The sequence below is a fragment of the Anastrepha ludens genome, chromosome 3 (genome assembly GCF_028408465.1).
Source record: "Anastrepha ludens isolate Willacy chromosome 3, idAnaLude1.1, whole genome shotgun sequence".
In the NCBI taxonomy this organism is placed as follows: Eukaryota; Metazoa; Arthropoda; class Insecta; order Diptera; family Tephritidae; genus Anastrepha; species Anastrepha ludens.
In genome coordinates, this window is record NC_071499.1 from 131,102,763 (window position 1) to 131,125,804 (window position 23,042).

General features: G+C 37.4%; 2 protein-coding genes across 3 annotated transcripts; both read right to left on the minus strand.

Moving 5' to 3' along the window:
• Positions 1 to 16,540: 16,540 nt before the first annotated feature.
• LOC128859284 (uncharacterized) lies at positions 16,541 to 18,985 on the minus strand. Of its 2 annotated transcripts, none has more exons than XM_054096155.1 (3): positions 17,601 to 18,985; positions 17,170 to 17,520; positions 16,541 to 16,788 (listed from the first exon to the last, which is right to left on the minus strand). In XM_054096155.1, exons 2-3 carry the CDS (start codon positions 17,502 to 17,504, stop codon positions 16,710 to 16,712), a joined length of 414 nt encoding a protein of 137 aa, XP_053952130.1. In that variant the 5' UTR covers positions 17,505 to 17,520; positions 17,601 to 18,985; the 3' UTR covers positions 16,541 to 16,709. The 2 variants fall into 2 exon arrangements, with proteins under 2 accessions (XP_053952130.1, XP_053952129.1); XM_054096154.1 differs by having other exon boundaries at positions 17,170 to 17,548.
• A 93-nt stretch (positions 18,986 to 19,078) lies between these two features.
• LOC128859288 (uncharacterized) lies at positions 19,079 to 20,945 on the minus strand. Its single transcript, XM_054096159.1, has 3 exons — positions 20,467 to 20,945; positions 19,365 to 19,530; positions 19,079 to 19,220 (listed from the first exon to the last, which is right to left on the minus strand). The coding sequence occupies exons 1-3, from the start codon at positions 20,531 to 20,533 to the stop codon at positions 19,142 to 19,144; spliced, it is 312 nt and encodes a 103-aa protein (XP_053952134.1). The 5' UTR covers positions 20,534 to 20,945; the 3' UTR covers positions 19,079 to 19,141.
• Between the last annotated feature and the right edge of the window lie 2,097 nt (positions 20,946 to 23,042).

The window sequence follows — 23,042 nt, forward strand, 5'->3', positions numbered from 1 at the left end:
TATTTCTTCCTCTTTCTCTTCTGTACAAATTCTGTAGTATTCATGAGAAAAGATTCCTTGCCTAGATGAGTGCCTGCCTAACAGCCAGTGGCCCAAGCTACGACCTTCGAGATGTTCCCCCTTGAGAGGCTGAGCAATTCTCCTGATCGTTTCTTATCTATTTGCGACTAAACTAGTCTGGTTGTAACACAAGCATTTTCTTCTCACCATGACCTATCCTCCATGATCATGGCCTCCTGGAGAATATCATGTTTTATGCTTAATTTGCAAGTTGCCATAGAATTCCAATATTGCCTCTGTTTTCAAGCAGTGGAAGATTAGTACCCTTTCTAACTAGCTCATCGCCCTCGCGACTTCCTTCATTATCCCTCAACTATAAAATTTACGTAAATTTTCCTTCCTAAAAAATTGGTGTGCGTGGACTCTCTCCGCCTCTTTCTAATGCAGGTAGAATTTTACCCATGAACGCTCATTCAATGACCACCTAGAAAGTGGTACCTTTTTTATCACCAAAGGGCCGCAAAAAATTTCCAAATATGAAAAAATAGTTTAATGGTAAGGGATTTTAATTAAAGAGAATAGTGGTCGGTGAAATGAATTGTCGTTGAAAAGGCATCAAAGAATTAAGTAAGGATGTTAAAGATGTTGTTTACTTTCACTTCAATTCGCTGCAAAATTATTTTGCTCATTAAAGTTCAACAAAAAAGAGCCGTAGAGTGCCGCTTCAGTATAACAAATAACCACAAAGTTTATGCAGGGTCTACCAGTGGGGCCTCAAACATTTTATTAATGGAAAAAGCAGCAAACATTTACACTCAACTTAAAGCTTAATAACGGATTGCCACGAAATTTCAAAGAAACCAATGGAATTCCAGCTTCTAATAATTTTTTTTTTTTTTTTGCCATTACTTAAAACCATTTGTTGGGTTTTACAAACAAGGAATTTGTGGCTTCTAGTGAAACCCTTCTAATAAATTACTTTTTGGTATGACTTGAAAACATTTTGTAGTAAAATCTTTCTAATAAAGCCTTACGGGTTATCCTCTGCTTACAACTCGAAAATTATTTTCAGAGAAAGCTCATTAATAAGCTTTTATTTTTCCTCACAGTATTTGTTTTTGTTATGGCATAATTTTTCATAGAAGTTGTTTAGTGAATCTGGGTGCCGGATTATTTTTATGAAAAATAATAATTACAGCTCAAAAATTAGTTCCTGTGAAAGCTTTCTAATCTTAACTAAACAAGCTTCTATTAATCTTTTTGTTTCTGTTTGAACGTAACAGTGAAAGCTTTATCTTCAGTCAGAGCTTTCTAAAGTTGCTTGTTATTTAAAAAAAACAATTTTTTTCTAAAAAGTTTCTAAAAAACTTTAATTTTTTTATTTGTCATAACTCAGAAATTGCTTTATACGAAACACTTCTAATGAAGCTTTGATTAATTTAGTGGAGCTTTCACAGTAATTAATTGAAATAAATTTTGAATTTAACCGAGTTGGAAATTGTTTAGTTCTGCAACATTATTCAAGTTTGAAGCATAATCTGATGAAAAGCTTTTTTGTTCGTCCTTTTAAACTGTCTTTTGTTAAAAATGGTCCTTTATTATTTGTTTTTGCATTCATACTCGTATCTATATATGCATGTATTTATAAATAGATGTCTGCATGTCGGAAGCTAATGGTGTTGTAACGGAAATAATGACGCACATTTAACAACAACAACAGTTGTTGTTAAAATGACACGTCCTGCAAAGAATCACACTCAACGAACCAACTAACAGACGCCAACATCACTTCAACGCCTTTTTAACTGCCTCACGGGGCGCTGATGTAGAAGCAACAACAAAACTGCAATTTCATCGCCTCCATAGCATTCACTCTCATTCCCTCAGTATTTCTCTTGCGCCACGCTGTTGCATAAATTTTATGAACATGTTTTGCCGCTTATTTCTGCCACGAGATTAATGATGTCGTTCGTGTCGACTTGGCAGCATGTCAGGTGTGGGTCAAGGAGAGAGTGGAACTGAGGTGGGAGTATAAAGTTAGATAAAGGCGGCTTAGCGCAACATGCAAACCTACTTACGGCGCAGCAACTTAGAGCAGGCAACTTCGAAACTTCATTTTCACGTACCTACAAACACGCACACAAATAACTTTTACAGCAATAATCCTGCGCGCACATAGCATTCCAGCAACAACTCACTTTCGCGCTTTGCTTGCTCTTTGGAAAACCCAAAAAAAAACAAAAAACAAAATGACATATTTTTTGCTGCTTCCGTTCTTCAACTGCTTCCTTCCATTTGTATTTGCTACTTGGCTACATTTTAACACACAGCGAAATTATTTAATTTAATTATATTATATAAACACTTGAACAGCCGTGTGAACACTCACACACGCAAGCCAGCTGTCAGCAGTTGCAACGCATATATTTGCACCACACTTTCATTAAATTACACGTATTTGTGCATGTGTGTGTGTAGGTGCCAAGGTGTTGCAATTTAATTGCCGACGGAGCGCGATTCTCCTGCCACACCTTCCATACTTTTCATAACTTTCCACGCTACCTTTTGGGCCAGAGGTGCTGCTGCTGTCAGCTCAAGCTGAAGTGTTGTAATTTATGCTGTAAATACAGGTATTTATGGACATTTATGCATATGTAAAAGATCATAAGGACCATGACTATGACAGAGAGATAGCTGTAATGTCACTGATTCATGGAAAAATTTGCTTACTTCTCATATCTGTACGAAGGTGGCGCTCAAGTGGGATTCAACGGAAGAAGTTGGTCTTGAGAGTATAGAATACTGAAGTTAAATTTAACTTGTTGGTTCTTCTTCGGTTTCTTTTCACTCGAAAACTTTGTAGCAAAAACAGTAATCTCCGCAGCAAACGCTTTAATCTTCAAGGCAGCTAAATATTGCTACTCATATTTGAAAATTCGCTTAAGCTGCGAGTTGAAGCGGGTGAGCTCAATTACTCAATGCACTGGGATGGGATAAGTTTAATTCGGTGAAAAAAGGCAATATTTGGGAAATATTTTTCTACATTTTTATTGCAAAATAGTGAAAATTGAGTGAATGACAGTGATTCTCCGCAGGCTTCGTGAAAAAAGTTGTTGTTTTGTGTACGTCATAACTCGGAACTGAATTTTTTGAAGGAGATGTCCCTCGAGGTATTCCTGGAAGAATTTCGTTCGTTTTTTAATTTTTCATAGACAAAAATCCAATTTTCGTTAAACAAAATCGGATAATTTGCTATTGTAAGATAATAATTATTTAAAAAAAGCAGAATCTAGGGATATCTGGCGTATTGTGTAAAGAGGTACAATACAAAATTTTAAGACGATTATAGATATAATATCCTTTAACTCCGGTTGGAGCGTAGGGCCAGAACAGAAGTATTGAAGACTTTTCGATTGTGAGCAAGTTCTTTTAAAAAAGAATAATCGGTCCAAATGACTTATCCCTTTCGTCTCGAAAGGTACACATATGTACCAGCACCTTGGTAAAGACCAGGAAAACTTTCAATTACTCTCGCATGGTGTAAAATTATGCTGCTTAATGACCGTAAATGTAGGTGACAGCTTATATGCCTCTTCTCCTCTTTGGAGTAAAATAAAGCTCTCTATAAAACTAAAATAGTGAAGAGCGAAGATTTTTTACCCGTTAAGCGCTACCATTTATATGAAATTTGCACTGCCCAGATGCCATTGAAGTGATTAATTGTAAAACTTGACATCATTTTTTTAAATTAAATTATCATTCTGATTAAGCTTACCTTTGTTTTTCAGCTTGTGGGTCACATGGCACTCAACATGTTAAGTTAGCACTTTACCTAACCAATTTTGGTTTAAAGTTAAAAAAATTTAGTCATCTACAGACGCTGATTAGTTCGGAACTGAATTAAGAGAAATTATTAAAAACAAAATTTAAATAAAGGTAAAGCGAATAAGATTTGTCAAAAATGCCAAAAATCGGAGTCCGCCAGTAGACGCTACTCACTTTTCAATATTCATAACACACTCTATTCACAAACTATGTTTATATATATATATATATATATGTATAATTGGCGAGTACACCTTTTTTGGGTGTTTGGCTGAGCTCCTATTTGTGGCGTGCGTCTTGATGTTGTTCCACAAATGTATGGGCCTACAGTGTCATACCATGTAGACATGTCATGGCAGAAATACACTCGGATGTTTGCCATTGCGTGCCGACGGGCGACCGCCACTAGAAAAACACTTTTTCTTCATTTTGGTGTTTCACCGAGATTCGAACCTACGTTATCTCTGTGAATTCCGAAAGGTAGTCACGCACCAACCCATTCGGCTACGTTGGCTGTCTTATGATTAGGTTAGGTTAGGTTGAAGCGGTTGTCCTGTGGGACACACTCAGGCTCATAGCCCATTGTGATGCCGCGTGGGGAGCTTGTCTCTATCTCTCCTAAAATCAGTGTGTGTTTTTCAAAAATTTTAAAATATCTCTGATTTCCATAGAACTGAGGTCTTCTAACTCATTAAAAAATTGTCTACCCAGAATAGTAAACCTGCGTCTGGATGGAGCAGGGCAGTGGCACAATAGGTGCGAGATTGTCTCTTCCTCGTCCTCATCTAGACAACTTCTACAGAAGTCATGTGTTTGCACACCCATCCTTTGGGTGTGTCTACCTATTAGGCAGTGCCCCGTTATGACTGAGATCAATGTGCTTGAAGTGAATTAAATTTGGGAAAGGTCGAGCCAAGGAGCACCAGGAGATTTGGTGGCTCCTAAAACACTCAGGCTAAAAAGCCCATTGTATTTAAAGCTCTGGAAAGGGGGTAGATAGTCAAGGAGGGAGGGAGAAAAGTATCAGAGAAAGAGATAGGAAAGAATAGAGACAGAGATAGAGATAGTTAGTCCTGTGAGAATTTTCCAGATTCTTTGGCAAATCTGTAAATATCCTCCAGTTTTAGAGAACGAATATTCCTCATTCTCATGACATCGGAACCCAATACTTGTAGTCGCGCTCTAGCAAAGGCAGGACACTCACAGAGAAAGTGCTCAGTGTTATCCGCCTCCTCCAAGCATGACAGGCATACCGGGTCCTCGATGATTCCAATGGTGGTCATATGCTGTGTCCTGTAATGGTGCCGCCCATCAACCGAATGTCTTTCCTTCTAAGTTTTAGTAGAAAGTTTGACAGTTTTCTGTTCGGACTTGTCACAAAACACTTTGCAGTTCTGCAGCGTTCTAGACCGGACCATCGCTCTTTATGTAGATTGCCTACATAATCGTTGATCCAGTTCTTAATTCCTGCGGGACTGATTCCGATTATTGGCTCTGGCCCCTGTGGGGCACCGCTGATCCACGGTTGGCCAAAAAGTGCGTCTGCATTAGTAATTCTAGTATTTCCTCACTGCTGGTTGTCCAATTACCATTATCTTTTATGAAGTAGCTAGGGTTACTGGGACTTGTTGATACTACTTTCCGGAGTATACTGGTCTCCGAAACACTTTCTATCTTTTGACAGAAGTCTCTCCAAGACGCGGTTTTTGCTGCCCTTATGGCATACTTAAATCTACGCTGGCATTCTTTGTATCTGTCCCACGAGTTGGTTCTCCTCGCTTCGTTATACATCGTTCTGCATTGCCTTCTGAGGTTTGCTATATCAGTGGACCACCATGGAGGTTTCGGTTTTCCTCTTCTTGTTCTCTGAGGACATGCTGCTTTCGCAGCTTGTTGAAATGCTGAAGTCAGCTCATCAACCACTGAGTCGAGCTGTGGCTCGGAGTTAATTGTGTATGTCGCTGCTGGGAGATTGCTGGATATCGTGGTTTCAAACATCCCCCAGTTTGTGCGTCTGCGGTTTATAACCGGCTTGAACTGTTTAGTTTGCAATGAGATGGTGTACATTAAGTACCTATGATCTGAGAAGGAGTTGTCTGTAGACACTCTCCAGTCCTTTAAAATTTGGGACCCTCGTTCATTGACACACGTGATGTCTAGACCTTCACTTCTCGTAGTTGTTACAAAAGTAGGGGTATCACCTATGTTACTAATATAAAGATTGTTACACATTACACATAATGAATTCAAAGATGTAATCACCGCTTGCGATTGTGTCTGAACTGCCCCAGACATGATGATGTGCATTAGCATCTGCTCCCAATATGAATGGGGTGCCACATCTCGATGCTTCATGAACTGCGTCTCTGATGAGTTGTGATGGAGGTGGTTGCTCCGCGTCGTGTGCCATATAAGATGATGCAAGCCATATCGTCCTTCCGCAGGACTCCACTGCCGTGATTACGTTATCCGCATCGCTAAATTGTATTAGTAAATATACATTAATACATTTCTTTGCTAGTATGCACGACCTGGGTTTACCTTTGTCAGTGACATAAACCAATTTGCTCAAACCGCAAACCCGATCTTTTACGACCCATGGTTCTTGGATAAGCACGATATCCTCTTCTCTTTCTGCGAGACGGAGGATGAGTGCGGCTGAGGCCGCCTTACTGTGGTGAAGATTAATTTGTACAATCCTCACCATCGCTTTTGTACGTTATTGAAGGGCAGCCAACCACGCTTTGGTCTGCGTTCTCTTCATCGGATGTAGGGGGGAGAGACTCCTCATCCTCCATAGCAGAGAGATCGGAGTATTTCCCCTCCATGTCCTTTAAGGTAACCCTTTCGAAGAGTTCGCCTACCATGCCGGAGTTGGAAACCACCTCATCGTTGTCTGTGACAACCTCGTTCGCTTCCGCAGATGAAGTTATATTTCCTGCGGAGGTGCTCTTGCTAGCTACATCCTGTCTGTAGACATGGAGAGTCAGCGTTTGGAAGCCGTAGTTAATCTTCCATTTCAGATTCCTCATTGAGGATTATCACGGCCTGTCTCCTCTTGCCGTCCACTTCGCCAATCTTTGCAACCTCCAGTCGCTGGTAAGTAGTTCGGGGTTGCCTAGCTTTATCAGGTCCAGGACTTCCTCTGGATCAGAATGGAAGTCTGGTATCCAGGCTCTAGATCTTGGCCGGTTGGGAATGTCTTGTCTTATGATTACGAAGTATTAATATTAAAAGGCTATCGTATGTGGAGTAGAACTGAGGCAATTTTCAAAACGTATGAATTTGAAAAAATTTGAATAAATTGCAAAAAATACAAAAATTTAGTGACCAAAAACGGCTTCACATATAAATCCAAGATTTAAACCCGACATACCCCTTAAATTTATATACTTAAAGATCATTACCAGCTTGAAATCGATATTAAATGCATCTATATCAAGACCTCCTCTGGAAAGATCAAGAGGAGAAGGACTTGGCTTCTCTTAATGTGTCCACCTGACGCGAGAAAGAAACGACTGGCGCGCGAAACTCGACCAAAATCGCGTAAACGAGTAGTACCGAAAACATAAAATTTAAACGAACATAGCAGAGCAGCCTATTAGGCCAACTTAGATCTTGATCTTCTGCCACATTTCGTTACCTTCGACCATATGAATCTTAATCGGTCTGTAAGAAAAAGTTTTGCCGATATGCTTCAAACGAGCTTCTGTAGAGAATTTCTTTGGAATAGAACCAGAAACTTGCAATTCAAATTTTCTTTAGCTCTATAGCAGTGCCTAACAAATTCATTGCCACGCATATCTAAGACTTTCAAAGAGATTAATAACAAATAATATGAAATAAAATAATGCATGAAACGTTTCTGAACCAAAAATTACTAAGCCTAATTATTCTTCGCTGTTACACCCCGCCCCTCTGTTTTTTTTTTTTTTTTTTTTTTTTTTTTGTATCCCCCAACATTTACTTAATTCTTCCAGCTCATTATTCAAGCCATTCATTCAACAGTTCATTAGCTCATTGTGGTAAGCGTTTGGTTTACGTAGAAGCAGAGTAAAAAAAGTGGACATCAGAAGGGAAGGAAGGGAGTGGAGTATTGTAAAATTGCGAAAGTGCGCAGGCATTCTCAGCTTAATTTTTCATAGCAGCGCACTTCCTGTTGTCTTTCAAAAAAACAAACCGACAAAAGTAAAGTAGCTTTACTCGCAACTTTTTTTGCTTTCTTTTTTTTTTTTTGCTTATCCTTTAATTGCCCCATTTCTTTGGTATTTTTGTACTTAATATTTATTTTCATAATTTCGCCCATATGCGCATATCCGCGAATCCGCGCACCCGCTCACTTAGCACAATATGACTTGCTTGCTTTCTCGCTTTCTCACTTTCTTGCCTCCGTTCTGCCCCTGCTCTCCAACGCCAGCAGTCTGCCGTTGACCATTGCCCTTCACTAATTTGATTGAACAAATCCACAGGCACCCGAGCAACATACCAGTCGCTCAATATCCGCCCCGCCTTTACTCCTCAACTGGTGCAGCCCACTTGCCGCTTTCACACTTTCTTACATTCGTTCGCCTTTACTGTCTGTCTCCCTCTTCGTCACCTACCGCCCATCCGCCGGATTTATCATTTCCTTCATTAACTTCCCGGCATCTGTGCTCATCACTGCATCTGTATTCAAGCTATCGTCAATCCTTTCCGCTTTCCCCGCCCGCCCAGCTCTTCTCGCTCTTGGTATGGCGTGTCTGGTGTCCTTCATTTTCAGTTATCCCAATCTGCTGTCAGTAGCACCGCCGCCGCCCCCAAGCTGCGCATAACGGAAGTTTTAAAAAAAAAAGACAAATGTTGCAATTTTTTTTTAGCTACCAGCGCCGACTTTGCTCTTTTTATTTATATTTTTCCCTTGGGGTAGTACTGCATATTCATACTTTGTTGGTGGTGTGTCTGTGGCATGACTAATTGTTGTTGCTTTTAATTTTTTTATGGTTGATACTTTTGGTATTAACTCACTTGAGTTTATCGCATTATTATATTGATGTTTTTTGTTTATCTTTTATGTCGTATTTTTTTCTATTTTTTCTGAATTTGAATTTTCTTCTTCCTCCTCTTTTTTGCTTTCAATTTTTATCTAATCTTTCCGCATCATTTCTTTATTTATATTTAAACTTACGTACTTCTCAACCGCTGGCCAAGATTCTCATTATTTGTTCGTGTTTGTTGTCTTTGTCGATTAACTTGGCTGCTCATGTTTCCTCATCGAAGCGTAAAAAGTCCCTAATGATTGTCCAGCAATTAGCAGCCAACTTTAGTTTTCATTATTTTTGTTGCTGTTCTTTATTTATAATCGGTTGTTATGCTTGTTTTTTCCTCGCTGTTGCACGTACTTGGCAAAATTAAAAAAAAATCCAGAAAATTAGCAGAAATCAAAGATTCTGCTGTTTAAACAGTGAAAAGTTGTATGCGGGTCAGTATTAAATTGAAAAAGAAAAATGTTTTTGATTATAAAAAACCTAAAAAAAATAAATATCGGATAAGTATTTCAAGGTTTTTTTCATCGACCTCTCTCTTGTTGTTGATACAACAGCATAAAGATTCACTATAAAATTTGGGGAACGCTGCTGAAATGACATATCTTGCCTGGACCCTTCCGATAGCGTAGACCTGAATATCGTGGGTGCATTTCCTCTTCTCCAGTGACTCTAAGACTGTTTAGTAGGAAAAATTTCCAATAAAAGATCATCTGCTATTCGGAGACGCTCAACATCAAGGCACACACCAAAAATTAAAACAGAACTTCGGTCAAACAACTAACGCGCTAATTACATACATATATAATATATAATGCACCACACCCTGCTGATCGCACCAAATACACAGCAGCACCTTCGAAGGATGGGTATTCGGCCTTTGAGTAGGCCGAGTTCTCTCGATTTCACATAGGATTTTCTGCGTTTAGGGGTGTCATAATGGTTTCATGTTTTGTCCCAAGTGACTATCCACAAGCACGTTTCTTTTTACTGTTGAAGCAGCATTTCAGTCAAACACAATAGCCCTTGAATGCTTCTCACGATTTGTGTTTTGTAGGGAATAAGGTGCACATAGTCGGAGCTCAAAAATGAGTTCCTTACAGTTCGAAGAGATGCCAAATAATGATTTCATAGCCCAAAAACTTAGTTAGCGTAGACTGAATTTACGTAACTTAACTTAACTTAATATTTTGCCGGACCTGTTGTAATATTTATATATAATTGGCGATTGCACCCTTTTTGGGTATTTGGCCAGCTCCTCCTTCAGAAGGTGGGTTTTTATGAGGAGCTTTTTCATGGCAGAAAAATACTCGGGAGTTTGCCATTTCCTGCCGAAAGGTAACCGCTATTAGAAAACACTTTCTCTTGATTTTTTTTTTTGTGTCACGGAGATTCGAACCTAGGTTCTCCGAGTTCCGAATGGTAGTCACGTCGGCTACTGCGACCGCCATACCTATTACCTAACCTACTATATATACCAATATGTTCATTTCGTATTGATTCTGCTGAGTTGCTTCTTGGTTTGAAGCAGGATATGTTCTAATTTTCAGGGCCAATAAGGCCCCCATTATATCGAAAGTCGAGAGGTATTTATATATGGACAAAATTTATATTGGACAAATTTTGAATTTTTCGAAATCTTATCAAGACAAAAATTGTCATAGAAGATTAAATATGAATTTCTGTACGTTTTGTGTTCACTCCAAAAAAACTTCACATATTTGACCAACTTTCGGTTGCCTGCCAACGACATGAAGCCAACACTCAAGACAATAAAACTAATATGAGAAATGGCTTGCTTTAGCATAAACAAAATACATGAAAAGCAAGGAACATGGCAGACAGCGGGGAATAGGACAAATGAGCAAATAAATGAATAAATAAATACCTACAACATAGAAACAAAAACAGGAAGCACTTTTTAAAGTGAGTGCTTATGCCACGGCACACAATGGCTCAAGTGACACAAACAAAGTGCGAACGCCATATGCAGACGCATACAAGCACACAAGCAAAAGTACATTCGCTCACACACTTGCAAGCATTATAAAAGCGAGTAAATATTTAGTACACAAAACAGGCCAAAAGCATCTCATCAACATTCCCAGCTAGCTGCAAGAAATTAAAAGAAAATAACGGAGTGTGGAAGTGACACAATAAGCACGAATGGCATGGAGTGAGTTGCAGACTAGGAGAGTTGTGAGTCTAAACCCCCCCCCCCCCCCCCCTTCCCCCCTTCCAGCCCAAATTGAGGATTTTCACGCTTCTCAGATACTTTTTGGCACTCTGCGCCCTTCTCCTTGCCTTCAGGTGCAATGCAATGGAAAGCCTAAATAACGACAGTTGTTTACATGGCCACAACAACAGCGAATTAAATAACAACAAAACAAAAAAGCGGAAACCTAAAAATAAAAATAAAGCAGAGAAAAAAGTTGCAAGCACCACGAAAAAAATTAAAGGAAACAACTGCTTCAGCAAGAAGCACCACATCCGCGCCATACAACAACAAAAATGAGTGACTTTACAACGAATTTAAGCGACAAGAGCCATAATTGCCATTATGTGGACGTAGACTGTAAGCCGTAAGTTTTCACCTCCGACTGCAAGCCGCTGACTCTTGGTTGCCGCGGATTGGTTAAATTCGGCGAACTTCGGCCTGTTTCCATACCTTCAGTTCTTGCGTGCGCGCTTGGTGTCCTAAAGGTCGCTGCAGCTTTAGCGTATTTTGAGTTTCGAGGCACGAGTATAGGAAGCAGAGGGCCACAGTGGTCTTGCAACCTGGTTGTATTTGGCAAAAATAATATTAGTTTGCTTGAATGGGTCCAGGTAAGAAATGGTAAGGTGTACTTTATTCTGGTACCTCGAGGAACAGAAGCGCTTGGAGTGCGCTCTACCCAGTTGTAGGGAAGGGCGCTTTGAGAGGTGGTTGTGGATTAAACCTCGAAAGTGGGTAGAATTTGGTTTAATGTCAACTAAATGGCGATTTACATTGCAACTAGATCAGTGGCGGATCTACCTAATGGCTTTTTGGGCTTCAGCCCAGGGCCCCGTGGTTGCAAAGGGCCCCCAGCCACCAATAAAAATAAAATACGAATGTCCTACAAGACGCACTAATATTTTACTACCACACTCACATTAGTTTCCTTCTAAAAACACTAGACGGCCAGAACCGTTTAAACGGTTAAGTGCCAACTAATTAAGTACTCACACTTTTTGACCGTGCTGATCCTGCGCTGACATAAACATTGATACTTGACTTTAAATATGTTCTTTTGTTTGCACACGTGTGCAAACGTTATTTGCAACGAAAAAAAAATCGTAAGTTTGGCAACTAAAATCGATCAACTCGTGTGCGCGCCCATGAAACGAATCGGTAATTCACCTGCCACTTCGCTTGTCTATAGACGGTGTATTTTATAGCGTGCGTGTGTATTGCGTATATTTTGGGGACTCCCCGTAGATCAAGAATTTAGTTCATGCTTGTCTTTGAAGTGCAAAAATAAACAAAAACTGGCTGTGTGCTGCTAATAAAGTTACTATATATCTTAAAAAAAGTGTAGTGCATAAAAAAGTGTTGGTGCGATAATACGTCTCGAATTTTGAAAAGAGACGGTAAAGCTCCATGGAATATTCAGAACAAAGCAAAAGGCAATTGCAACAACTTCGTAAGTAAATCTAGTAAGTGTTCTCTGTAATTTCTGTAAGGGTGGATGGGAATTCGAATTATGGCCAGCTCTACATGGAACCAAAAATCTATAGAGGCTACCGATTTATGATTTGTGAAATAATCGGTAGCGCCAATCGGTTTCAACAAATTAAGTTTACCGGTGGCTTCAACCAAACAAATCGACAGGAGTTGTTAAGAAATTTATTCCTCAACCAGCGGTCGGGTTCATCCACTCAAAAATTTATTCACATGTTTTTTCTAATAAATTGCGTTACTTTTACAAAATGTTATTGTAATACCTATTAGATTATCTCAGGCGGCCGCCGTAGCCGAATGGGTTGGTGCGTGATTACCATTCGGAATTCACAGAGAGGTCGTTGGTTCGAATCTCGGTGAAAGCAAAATTAATAAACTCATTTTTTTAATAGCGGTCGACCCTCGGCAGGCAATGGCAAACCTCCGAGTTTATTTCTGCCATGAAAAAGCTCCTCATAAAAATATCTGCCGTTCGGAGTCGGCTTGAAACTGTAGGTCCCTCCATTTGTGGAACAGCATCAAGACGCACACCTCAAAAAGTAGGAGGAGCTCGGCCAAACACCTAACAGAAGTGTTACGCGCCAATTATTTATTTTTTTTTATTATTAGATTATCTCAACGATTATAGGTTAATTCTGTTCTTTGATTATTTTTAGAATACCAAAATCATATCAATGTCTACAAGAAAATATAAAAGTGGAGTCGAAAAACGAAAATTACAGTTACCGAAACCAACAATATTGTACTTATCAAAAACAGATATGTCGGGTCAGTACAAAGGTGTCCAAGCATTAATTAAACAAAAAAATTAAAGTGCGGATTATGTACCATGTGCTGCATATTCCCTTAACCTAGTTGGTGAAGAATGTGTTGAAGTTGCAACCGAAATTGTAAATATTTTTGGAGTGGTGCAAAAAATATTTGTTTTCTTTTCATCTTCAACCCACAGGTGGGAATTGTTACATCGTGAAATGCAACTAAAATTTACGTTAAAAAGTTTAAGCCAAACCAGATGGTCTTGTCATTATGAGGCTGTCAAAGCTTTAAAAAATCATTATTCTGAAATTATGAAAATTTTAAAAACTTTTAGCGAAAATGAGGATGAGAAAGCTGATTTCAGAAAAGAGGCACGAAGTTTATTTAATAAACTGGCGAAACTCTCATTTGCAATTTTGATCACATTTTGCGAAGAAATCTTGGAGAGGTTTCATGTAGTAAATAAAAAAAATACATAGCCCTGTCTTAAATATTTGTGAAGGCACTAAATTAATTGTTTCGTTAAAAGAGTTCATGTACAACATACGACAGCATTCGGATCAGAAGCTAAAAGAGTACGAAGGGAAAGCGAAACAATTAAGTACTAGTGTGGAAACAAATTACAGCGACGTTTACAAGAGACAAATTAATTAAAATTAATTAAATTATTTAAAAATTTAAAAGAGACACGCTAAACGTTGCATTGGATAAGCTGATTATGGATTTAAATGATAGGGGTCAAGTCTATGAGACAACCAGCAAAATATTTAATTTTTTAATGGATTTGCAGAAGAAAAACCAGGAAAGCGTGGATCTGGAAAGTGGACGCAATATTGTAAAATATTATTCAGTTGACGTAGATGAAAATTTAGTAAATGAATGCATTCAATTAAAATCATATTTACTACAATCTAAATAGGGCTGCTACACCTCTTGCAGTGAAATTTATAAGCTTATCTATGAAAGGGAACTTGTTGGTGTATTTCCTAATTGTTATACCATCTTAAACATTTTTTTGACGTTGCCCATCACCAGCTGCGAAGCGGAGCGCTCTTTCTCCAGGATGTGATATATTGAAAATAAGTATAGGACAACAATGTCGAACGATCGACTTAATCATTTATCTCTTCTTTCGATAAATTGTGATCTAACAAAGGATTTAGCAGTTGATGAGCAAATAATGGTATTCGCTGCACGAAAATGCAGAAAGATTGATTTGTAATTTAATATTCTTTATTGTCATATTTGTTTTGATAAATAAATGTTTTTATAAGATGATTTTTTTTCTGATAACTATATACTGCATCATCATAGAAAACAGGGCCCCCGAGTAACATTAGCCCAGGGCCCCACAATGTCACGATCCGTCCCTGAACTAGATGCGGTAACCAAAAGTCGACAGAGGTTTTACATTGCCCTCAAATCTTGATAAAGGTGTTAATATATACATTTAACTTTACCAGCTGACATCGGTATCCACGTCCCACTGTTCATAAAGAACACAGAGAGTTTGAGAGTTTAACAAAGGTTGATCAGCCATAGGTAAACTTTCTTTTGCATTTGACCTCTCGATGTACGATTTCAATAGTTTTTTTTCGAAAGTTTTCCTCGACGATATTACCGAAATTTTTAGCCATTTCTACTAATGGGCTCTTGGGTTCCGAAACAAACAACTTCTCTGGAAGTCTTATACAAAAAAGGCTAAATAAGGCTTAAGTTTTACAGTCTTATTACAGAAGAGTCATTAATAAGAATTGGGGACTCCCAATTGAAGTAGTTAAGAGATCATATTTCAAGCAGTAATTTTCTATGGAAGCCCATTCTGCTAGAATTATCTGAAAAACCATTGTAAGATTTCTTTTATTTTAGGAATTTCCAGTACATCGCAGGCACTCGTAGCTCCATATTTCTCAATTCGCAACGAGTATAATTCGCCTACCTGTAATACTCTCTTACCAACCTTCATTCCTCGCCATCAAATAGAATTCACATTTACTTACCTTCCTAACAGTCCTAATTTAATGCACTTTTTATCGTATTCACCCCACTGTACTAGCATTTTTGCGTCACTTTGGGCCTGCAAGCATCCATTTGTTCATAAGTTGAGCTTCTATGAACTCCTTAGGCAAAAATAAAAAAGGGAGAATTTGGTCAGCTGCTCTGGAGGCGAGTTGCCTAAAAGTCAAGCGGGTGCTGGGTTAGTCGGCTGATTTGCGAGTTGGCCAACAGTTCATTGTAAGGAGAGACACGAAAATAATAACAAAACCAAAACAGTCTCGACTAAATGATCACAAATAAGTATCAACAAGAACTGAATCGAAAATGATGGCCACATCTTTCCACAAGTCAGGGTACATCGGACTGTGCGTTGTTGGCTAAAAATTCTAATTTAAAGGTTTTTGCGTGAAATAATATTATTTTTAGCTTTGATTTGTTTGTTGTTATTTTTCGTTTTTTACAATTTATTTCTCTTTTTTATCGCCAGTCATTTCCGTATGCATTTGCAACGGTGTCGGCGACGCTATCATTTCGTTTATTTCCGCTTCGCACTTACGCCTCAAATTGCAGGCAATCAAAAATGTTGGCATACTTTGGGGGGTTGTAGCATTAAAAAGGCAAGCAAATGCAATATGTGTGCCTAAAATGTATAAGCCTTCTTGTTGCCATTGCAATCTCCGCTGCCACAGCAGCCACCCTCAGCTTCCACGTCGCCGCCACCGCCTGTGGCATCCGGCTCAGCATACAACACCAACGCAAACGTCATGGCAATTCAGTGGCAGCATCATAATTTGTTTAAAATTTGATTAGTAGCAGCTACAGCAACAATAATAACACCAACAATAAGTTGTAGACAAAGTGGATGTCTCGAAGTTAGCGTACGAGTGTCGGCTTTAGTTGCGCAGGTCAGCCGAATCGACTGCTTCTCTGGAGAGTATTGCTGTATTGCTGCTCTGTTTGTAGATTGGAAGTGGCGTGAATTTGTACAAACAACCACAGCATTGTGGAACAGGTGGCGCACTGCTGTCACCGCTATGAAATGACAGTTGAGTTATTTTGACGTTTGCTATGCCCAATGAACACAGCCAAGCACATACTATATTGATAAAAGAGTATAACAAATAGGGAGTAAACGAGTTGTGTAGGAAAACCAAGATGATTGATTGAATTTGCGTTTTTACATTCATTTACCATAAGAACATTTTTTCTATTTTATTATATTTTACATAGTTAATTTGTTTTTTTTTTATTTCTCCATTTTTTATTGAAAAAGAGATTTAGATATATTTTTGATGTAAATAAAATCACGGTAAGGAGAATTAACAAGAATTATTTTTTTATATCTAATTAATCATATTCGAGTTGAATAATATTGACTTTCTCTTCCCTGAATGCAACTTCTCTACTTAGCATTCTATGCAACAGGCTGGAAATTCTCCTTGAAAAGTCAGCTGATTTTCGCATACCACATTGAAATCGGAGCACCTGCCAAGAAAAAATCATAAACAAGTACTTTAGTGAGCGTATCCTAAATATCCAAACGCAAATATGTCTCTCTTTTTTTTTTTGTTTTTTGATTATTTAAAGTTTACTATACGAGTATGTACAGGAGAGCTTATCATGAATCTATCGTAACACAAGTGCACATTCTTATCAAAAAATATCACGTGCTTTTAGGCTCCTGAAATTTAAGTATAAGCGTCATATTCTATGAACTTCACGAGCAGCTTAATTTTATGCTGCACAGTGTACAAAATGTTTTAATATCGAATGGGTGACTTACTACGAGTTACATGATTTCGTCGTCAACGTTTTCGCTCAGAATTTTTTATGAAAATTATACTTCAATTTATTTTTCACACTCACTCTTCCACTTTGACGGTCCACGTTGCATCATTCTCACAAGTAGCGCGTTGCAAACACAAGCCAGTCACATTTTGCCCATAATCGATAAACTCTTGGCCTCGATCGATAGTTGGAAACCAATTGAGTTCCATATTCATGCCTCGCAGCGTCCTGTAACGGCATTTTACGGGTGATTTGGGGGTGGTAGTAGTTGTGGTGGACCTTCTTGTAGTTTTATGTCTAGTTGTTGCTCTTTTAGGTCTGGTTGGTTTTATTGTAGTTTTAGCGGAAAATGAGTTTGTGCTTGCTTTCGACGCGTTCGATTTGGTGGTGATTTTGTTGGCGATTGCTCGCATGGGAAATTACGTCGTTCTAATAGTCGAGTGATTTGTAGTTGACGCTTAAAAAGTATTAAAAGATAATTTTTTCCTTATACAATTTTACGACCTTACCTGATCTAGCGGCACACACAAAGCCCAATATGAGAAAATTCAAGAGTAGCAAACATAATTTCATTTGAATTAAAAAAAAACTTTAGCGTTTTACAGTCGGTGAAATACTGAAATGGTTGCAAGGCAAATAATTATTTTCATCTGATTTCGGTATACATTTTTTAAAATTTCATTATTCAAAATTGCTGGTAGTAACCGGTTTTCTCAATCCAATTTATGTATTTCGATCATCAATTTTGGATTGCATTATCAGTCGCTCGCCAAAAGCAATCGCAATCAAGAACAAGTATTGGTTATTGAAATTTTTTATTTGTTTTTAATTTTAATCGGCAATCGACCTTAGCTGCGCCGAAAAAAATTATCAGTAAATGAACTAAAGTAAGGAAAGCTGGCTTACGATTATTACTTATCAGCACTTCAAGTTGTCAAAAAAAGGCAAAAACACATTGAAATTGCTGTGTCTAGAACAGACTTGTCTACAGTCAATCCTGGATAAACGTTGCCTAAAAAAGTATGAACCTTTGAGATTTTTTCAAATAACAGATTTTCTCAATGTCACAGGTGCGGAGGCAGTTTTTCTCACGTGCAGAAAATTTTTAAACTTATCATCTAATCTCAAAAAATATATTTTTTTCCTCTTACACATTCCGACAGAGAGCTTCTCATTTACAGAGAATGTTCAAAAATGAAGACAAAGGGTAATCTCTACCACTTGTAGAGTTTTCCTGCTGAAGCAATTCTCATTTATATTGGTTTGACTGCACTAAAGCGCGAATTCGATAAGTAAAATTTTTAATATGTAGATTTAAAAAAAATTAAGTTATTGAAAATTCCAGGGTTCAGGTTTTTCGTACCTAAAATCTATACTTTATTTGATTATATGGAACAGAATGGTCGTGTCATTACAAGCTACCTGGGAAAATATTTCCAACAGATTAAAACAGATTTATTTGTGATAATATCTAAGCCCAATTTCTCTACTCATTGAAGCTTTGCCGTTTCTGGTTGGGAATCGGTTTTAATAAGAATCTTAATTTGAGATTTTAGTTGGCCTGCAGTTTTCATTTCCGTGTTGAGCTCTGAATAAGTATAATTAGGTTCACTGACAAAGTCATTGAACTGTCAGAAAATTTTGTAAAGCCAATCTTTTTGTTTTTGAGAGACAACTCCGTAGTGACTTTTAGTCATTAAGACTAACGCCTAAGCCAATTAACGAGCTCTAACCGCGTTCCCTGTGTATCAAATGTTGCATAAGTATGTCAATGAGTAGGTGAATGACGTTGTCAATTTATTTGAGATTGATGGTGCAGACACTCTGATCAACAGAGCCTGCCTGAACTAAAGTTGTATCTATTGAGAGCATCGGGCAATTGATGCCCTAAAAAGTTCATTCGCGCTCATCATCTGAATAAAATATTTCAGTAGTGTGTATTAAGTCTGATAAAAATTAGAGATCGATACTAAAATTTTGAAGACAGTTTTCAATTTGAAACTTTCAATTTATTCTATTAGAGATTTTTCATAAAATTTTCATATAAATGTTAGCATTTGATACAACAGGCTGGGAATTCGCCTTCAAATAATATGCGATTTTCACAGGTTATTCGGAGGTCACTGCATCTGTAAAAAATAAATATTTAAAATATTTTTTTTTAATTTATTTTAATTTATTTATTTATTTTTTTTTCATTAATATATTTTTAGTTTTATGTTTTTAAATATATGAACTCGTACTTATTCAGTCTTTGCTTGTTCTCTACTTACTTTAGTACTTGCGTCGCAAATTCCTTATTACACCTCGCTCGTTGTAAGCAAATTCCATTCGTATTGCTGCCATAATCCACATATTCCACGCTCTTATCAGCGGCGGCGTCATAGGAGACCACTGGCGCTGCACCACTGAGCGATGTATAGCTGCACGTCGTTGGAGCTGTTGGGGAAAAAAATTTAAGAAGCCGAAATTTAAAACCGAAACTAATTCAACACGTTGAACACGTTTTTTTCGTTCTGAAATTCTGTTTAAAACCAGCTTAAAGCAGTTTTTTATATTTTTTTTATTGGTGCCTAAAAGATGTTTCTAGCCGATTTCCTTTTTCTATGGGGTATAACAAGGCAACATACGTCGTGGCAATCAAAGTGTTAATTTAATATTACTTTATTTATTTTTTTTTTGGTTTAGAGTAAAAAATTTAATTTGAAAAAAAAAAAAAAAAATGGTATTTTACATTTACATTTATGTGCTGTTTTTTTTTTGGTGTCTTTTACCCATTACTTGTGGTGAGAAAAAGTATTAAACAGCTAAATTAGCTAATTGAATTAAAACAACCCCATTAAAGAAATATCATATTTAATTTTACTTAAACAGATTTTTTTTTTAATATTCAGTTAAAAAAAAGCATGCTTAAATAGTGGGTTTTTACTTAAAGCAAAACATGTAAAAACAGTTAATTTTTACTGGAATAAAACTACTTATAAAAAACGAGAATTTGTATTTGCAGAAAAAAAATTTTATTAAAAATAAAACTTTTTTGATTAATGTTTAATATATATTTTTTTTTAATGCATAAAATTGTGTGTACCGGCATTTGTTTATAATATATTGTAAAGTTTATGTTACACGTGGTATGAAAAAATATTCCGTGGGTGCAGTAATAGAACTCTTTTAATAAAAAAAATATTTTTACTATTAAGCTAAAAACTATAAGCAAATTTAATTAATGAATTTGAAAAACATATTTATATAAAAACAAGTATGTTATGAAAAATAGTACATTTTTTTGAGAATACAATTTTAAGAAATCTTTCTTCAGTCAGTAGTTGAAGTTCACTTAAATATATTTTTTATTTTTTTTTTTTTTGTACTTACAAGCTTCCGTACAGGTTAAGACTTCCAATAGAAGCAGCAAACTCAAACATAAATACAATTTTGCCATAATTATCCACCTTTTTCAATATCACTGATTTCAAACTTCTTTCATAAAAATATCCTCAAATACGCCTTTAATGTCTTTAGCCCTTTCTAGTTAATTATTTGATTACTTTATATATTTCGAAAAGGTTGTGGCTGAATGAATATATTGTTTTATATAATTCAATTTAAATGCACTTAATTTTTTTAATATCTCAGTACTCGGATTTTTTTTCTATACAAATTTTCAACCAGCAAACTGATTTTTCTCACGCAGTACAACACCAACTGAAACCTGAAATTAATTTTCCGCTCGCTTTTATAGCTTTCACCGCAGCGCACAAGCAACTCAATTAAGTGGTGGAAAATTTAAATATTTAATTACATAAATATTATGAAATCCCTACAAGTACCAGCTCTTCGAATAGGCGTCAGCGGCTAACCTTCCATGACTTACACAAAATTTATTTGTTTACACACTTTCCCTACAAGAACGTACAGCTCAAGTGAATTGGTTTCTTTTAATTTACAATAAAGTGAACGAGTTGTTGTTGTGCAACATGATTAATGTGCAGTAACAGAATGTGATTGAGAATGAAGATTTCTGCGCACTCTTACTTCCCAGAAGTGGTACTTAGTTTATGTATATGTATATATGAATAAGTATGTGTATGTATATATGTCTGTATTTAATTTCGACAGTAACACAATCGATCGTGCGTGTAAATTGATAACGGTTTGGTCTTATTTTTTAGGTTCATGATCTCATTTCCTTAATTCAGTGCAGTGTGGACTCGGTTAGCTTTGGAAAGCGTATACGAGGGGTCTCATATTTCTTCTCGAAGACAATATTGTGCAATAGGAATGACCCTCTATGAATGCGAATGAGAGGCGGAAACCTCTAACAGAGGACCTTCAATAGATTTGAATAGATGGCCAAGTCTCCTTTTGGCTCTGATCTCTCGTTCATCTATACTAATATTACAAAGAGGAAAACTTTGTTTGTTTGTTTGCTTGTTTGTTTGTAACGAATAGGCTCAAAAACTACTGGACCGATTTTAAAAATTCTTTCACCATTAGAAAACTACATTATCCAAGAGTAACACGGATTACATTTTATTTTGGAAAAAAATAGGGTTCCGTAAGATATTTGGATTTTTCGGACACAAACTGAAAAAAATCTTATATATAAAATAAAGTCAACTTTTTGTGTGTGTTCGCTAACCGGCCGTGTCTGCACCGAATTAAACCAAACTTACACACATTGTTAAGAAGGTATTGAAGATGGTTTCCGTATAGTTTGGCTACCTATTGGTGGATAGGGCTCGAGATATAGGTCAAAACGTGGACCCGGGTAACCTTCGGATGTGTATGTACAATATGGGTATCAAATTGAAGCTGTTGGTGAATGCTTTAGTACAGAGTATTTTTCATGCCGCTCCGTGACTGGGGTCTCGAGATATAGGTCAAAACGTGGACCCGGGTAACCTTTGGTTGTGTATGTACAATATGGGTATCAAATGAAAGCTGTTGATAAGTGCTTTAATATGGGGTAATTTTCATACCTATTGATGACTAGGGTCTGGAAATATATGCCAAAACGTGGACCCGCCGTGTCTTTGAACCGAATTAAACCAAACTTACACACATTGTTAAGGAGGTATTGCATATGGTTTCCGTATAGTTTGGATACCTATTGGTGGATAGGGTCTCGAGATATAGGTCAAAACGTGGACCCGGGTAACCTTTGGTTGTGTATGTACAATATGGGTATCAAATGAAAGCTGTTGATAAGTGCTTTAATACGGGGTAATTTTCATACCTATTGATGACTAGGGTCTGGAAATATATGCCAAAACGTGGACCCGCCGTGTCTTTGAACCGAATTAAACCAAACTTACACACATTGTTAAGGAGGTATTGCATATGGTTTCCGTATAGTTTGGATACCTATTGGTGGATAGGGTCTCGAGATATAGGTCAAAACGTGGACCCGGGTAACCTTTGGTTGTGTATGTACAATATGGGTATCAAATGAAAGCTGTTGATAAGTGCTTTAATACGGGGTAATTTTCATACCTATTGATGACTAGGGTCTGGAAATATATGCCAAAACGTGGACCCGCCGTGTCTTTGAACCGAATTAAACCAAACTTACACACATTGTTAAGGAGGTATTGCATATGGTTTCCGTATAGTTTGGATACCTATTGGTGGATAGGGTCTCGAGATATAGGTCAAAACGTGGACCCGGGTAACCTTCGGACGTGTATGTACAATATGGGTATCAAATGGAAGCTGTTGGCGAATGCTTTAGTACAGAGTATTTTTCATGCCGCTCCGTGACTGGGGTCTCGAGATATAGGTCAAAACGTGGACCCGGGTAACCTTTGGTTGTGTATGTACAATATGGGTATCAAATGAAAGCTGTTGATAAGTGCTTTAATACGGGGTAATTTTCATACCTATTGATGACTAGGGTCTCGAAATATATGCCAAAACGTGGACCCGCCGTGTCTTTGAACCGAATTACA

Bases quoted from the DNA above. Each gene is read 5' to 3' on its own strand.
- LOC128859284 (XM_054096155.1), bottom strand. From the start codon at position 17,504: ATGCGAGCAATCGCCAACAAAATCACCACCAAATCGAACGCGTCGAAA. The intron at 16,789-17,169 runs GTGAGTGTGAAA...TTTTCTTGGCAG, and splicing joins TGGACCGTCAAAGTGGAAGA to GTGCTCCGATTTCAATGTGG.
- LOC128859288 (XM_054096159.1), bottom strand. From the start codon at position 20,533: ATGGCAAAATTGTATTTATGTTTGAGTTTGCTGCTTCTATTGGAAGTC. The intron at 19,531-20,466 runs GTAAGTACAAAA...TTTCCCCAACAG, and splicing joins CTTAACCTGTACGGAAGCTT to CTCCAACGACGTGCAGCTAT. The intron at 19,221-19,364 runs GTAAGTAGAGAA...TATTTTTTACAG, and splicing joins TTTGCGACGCAAGTACTAAA to ATGCAGTGACCTCCGAATAA.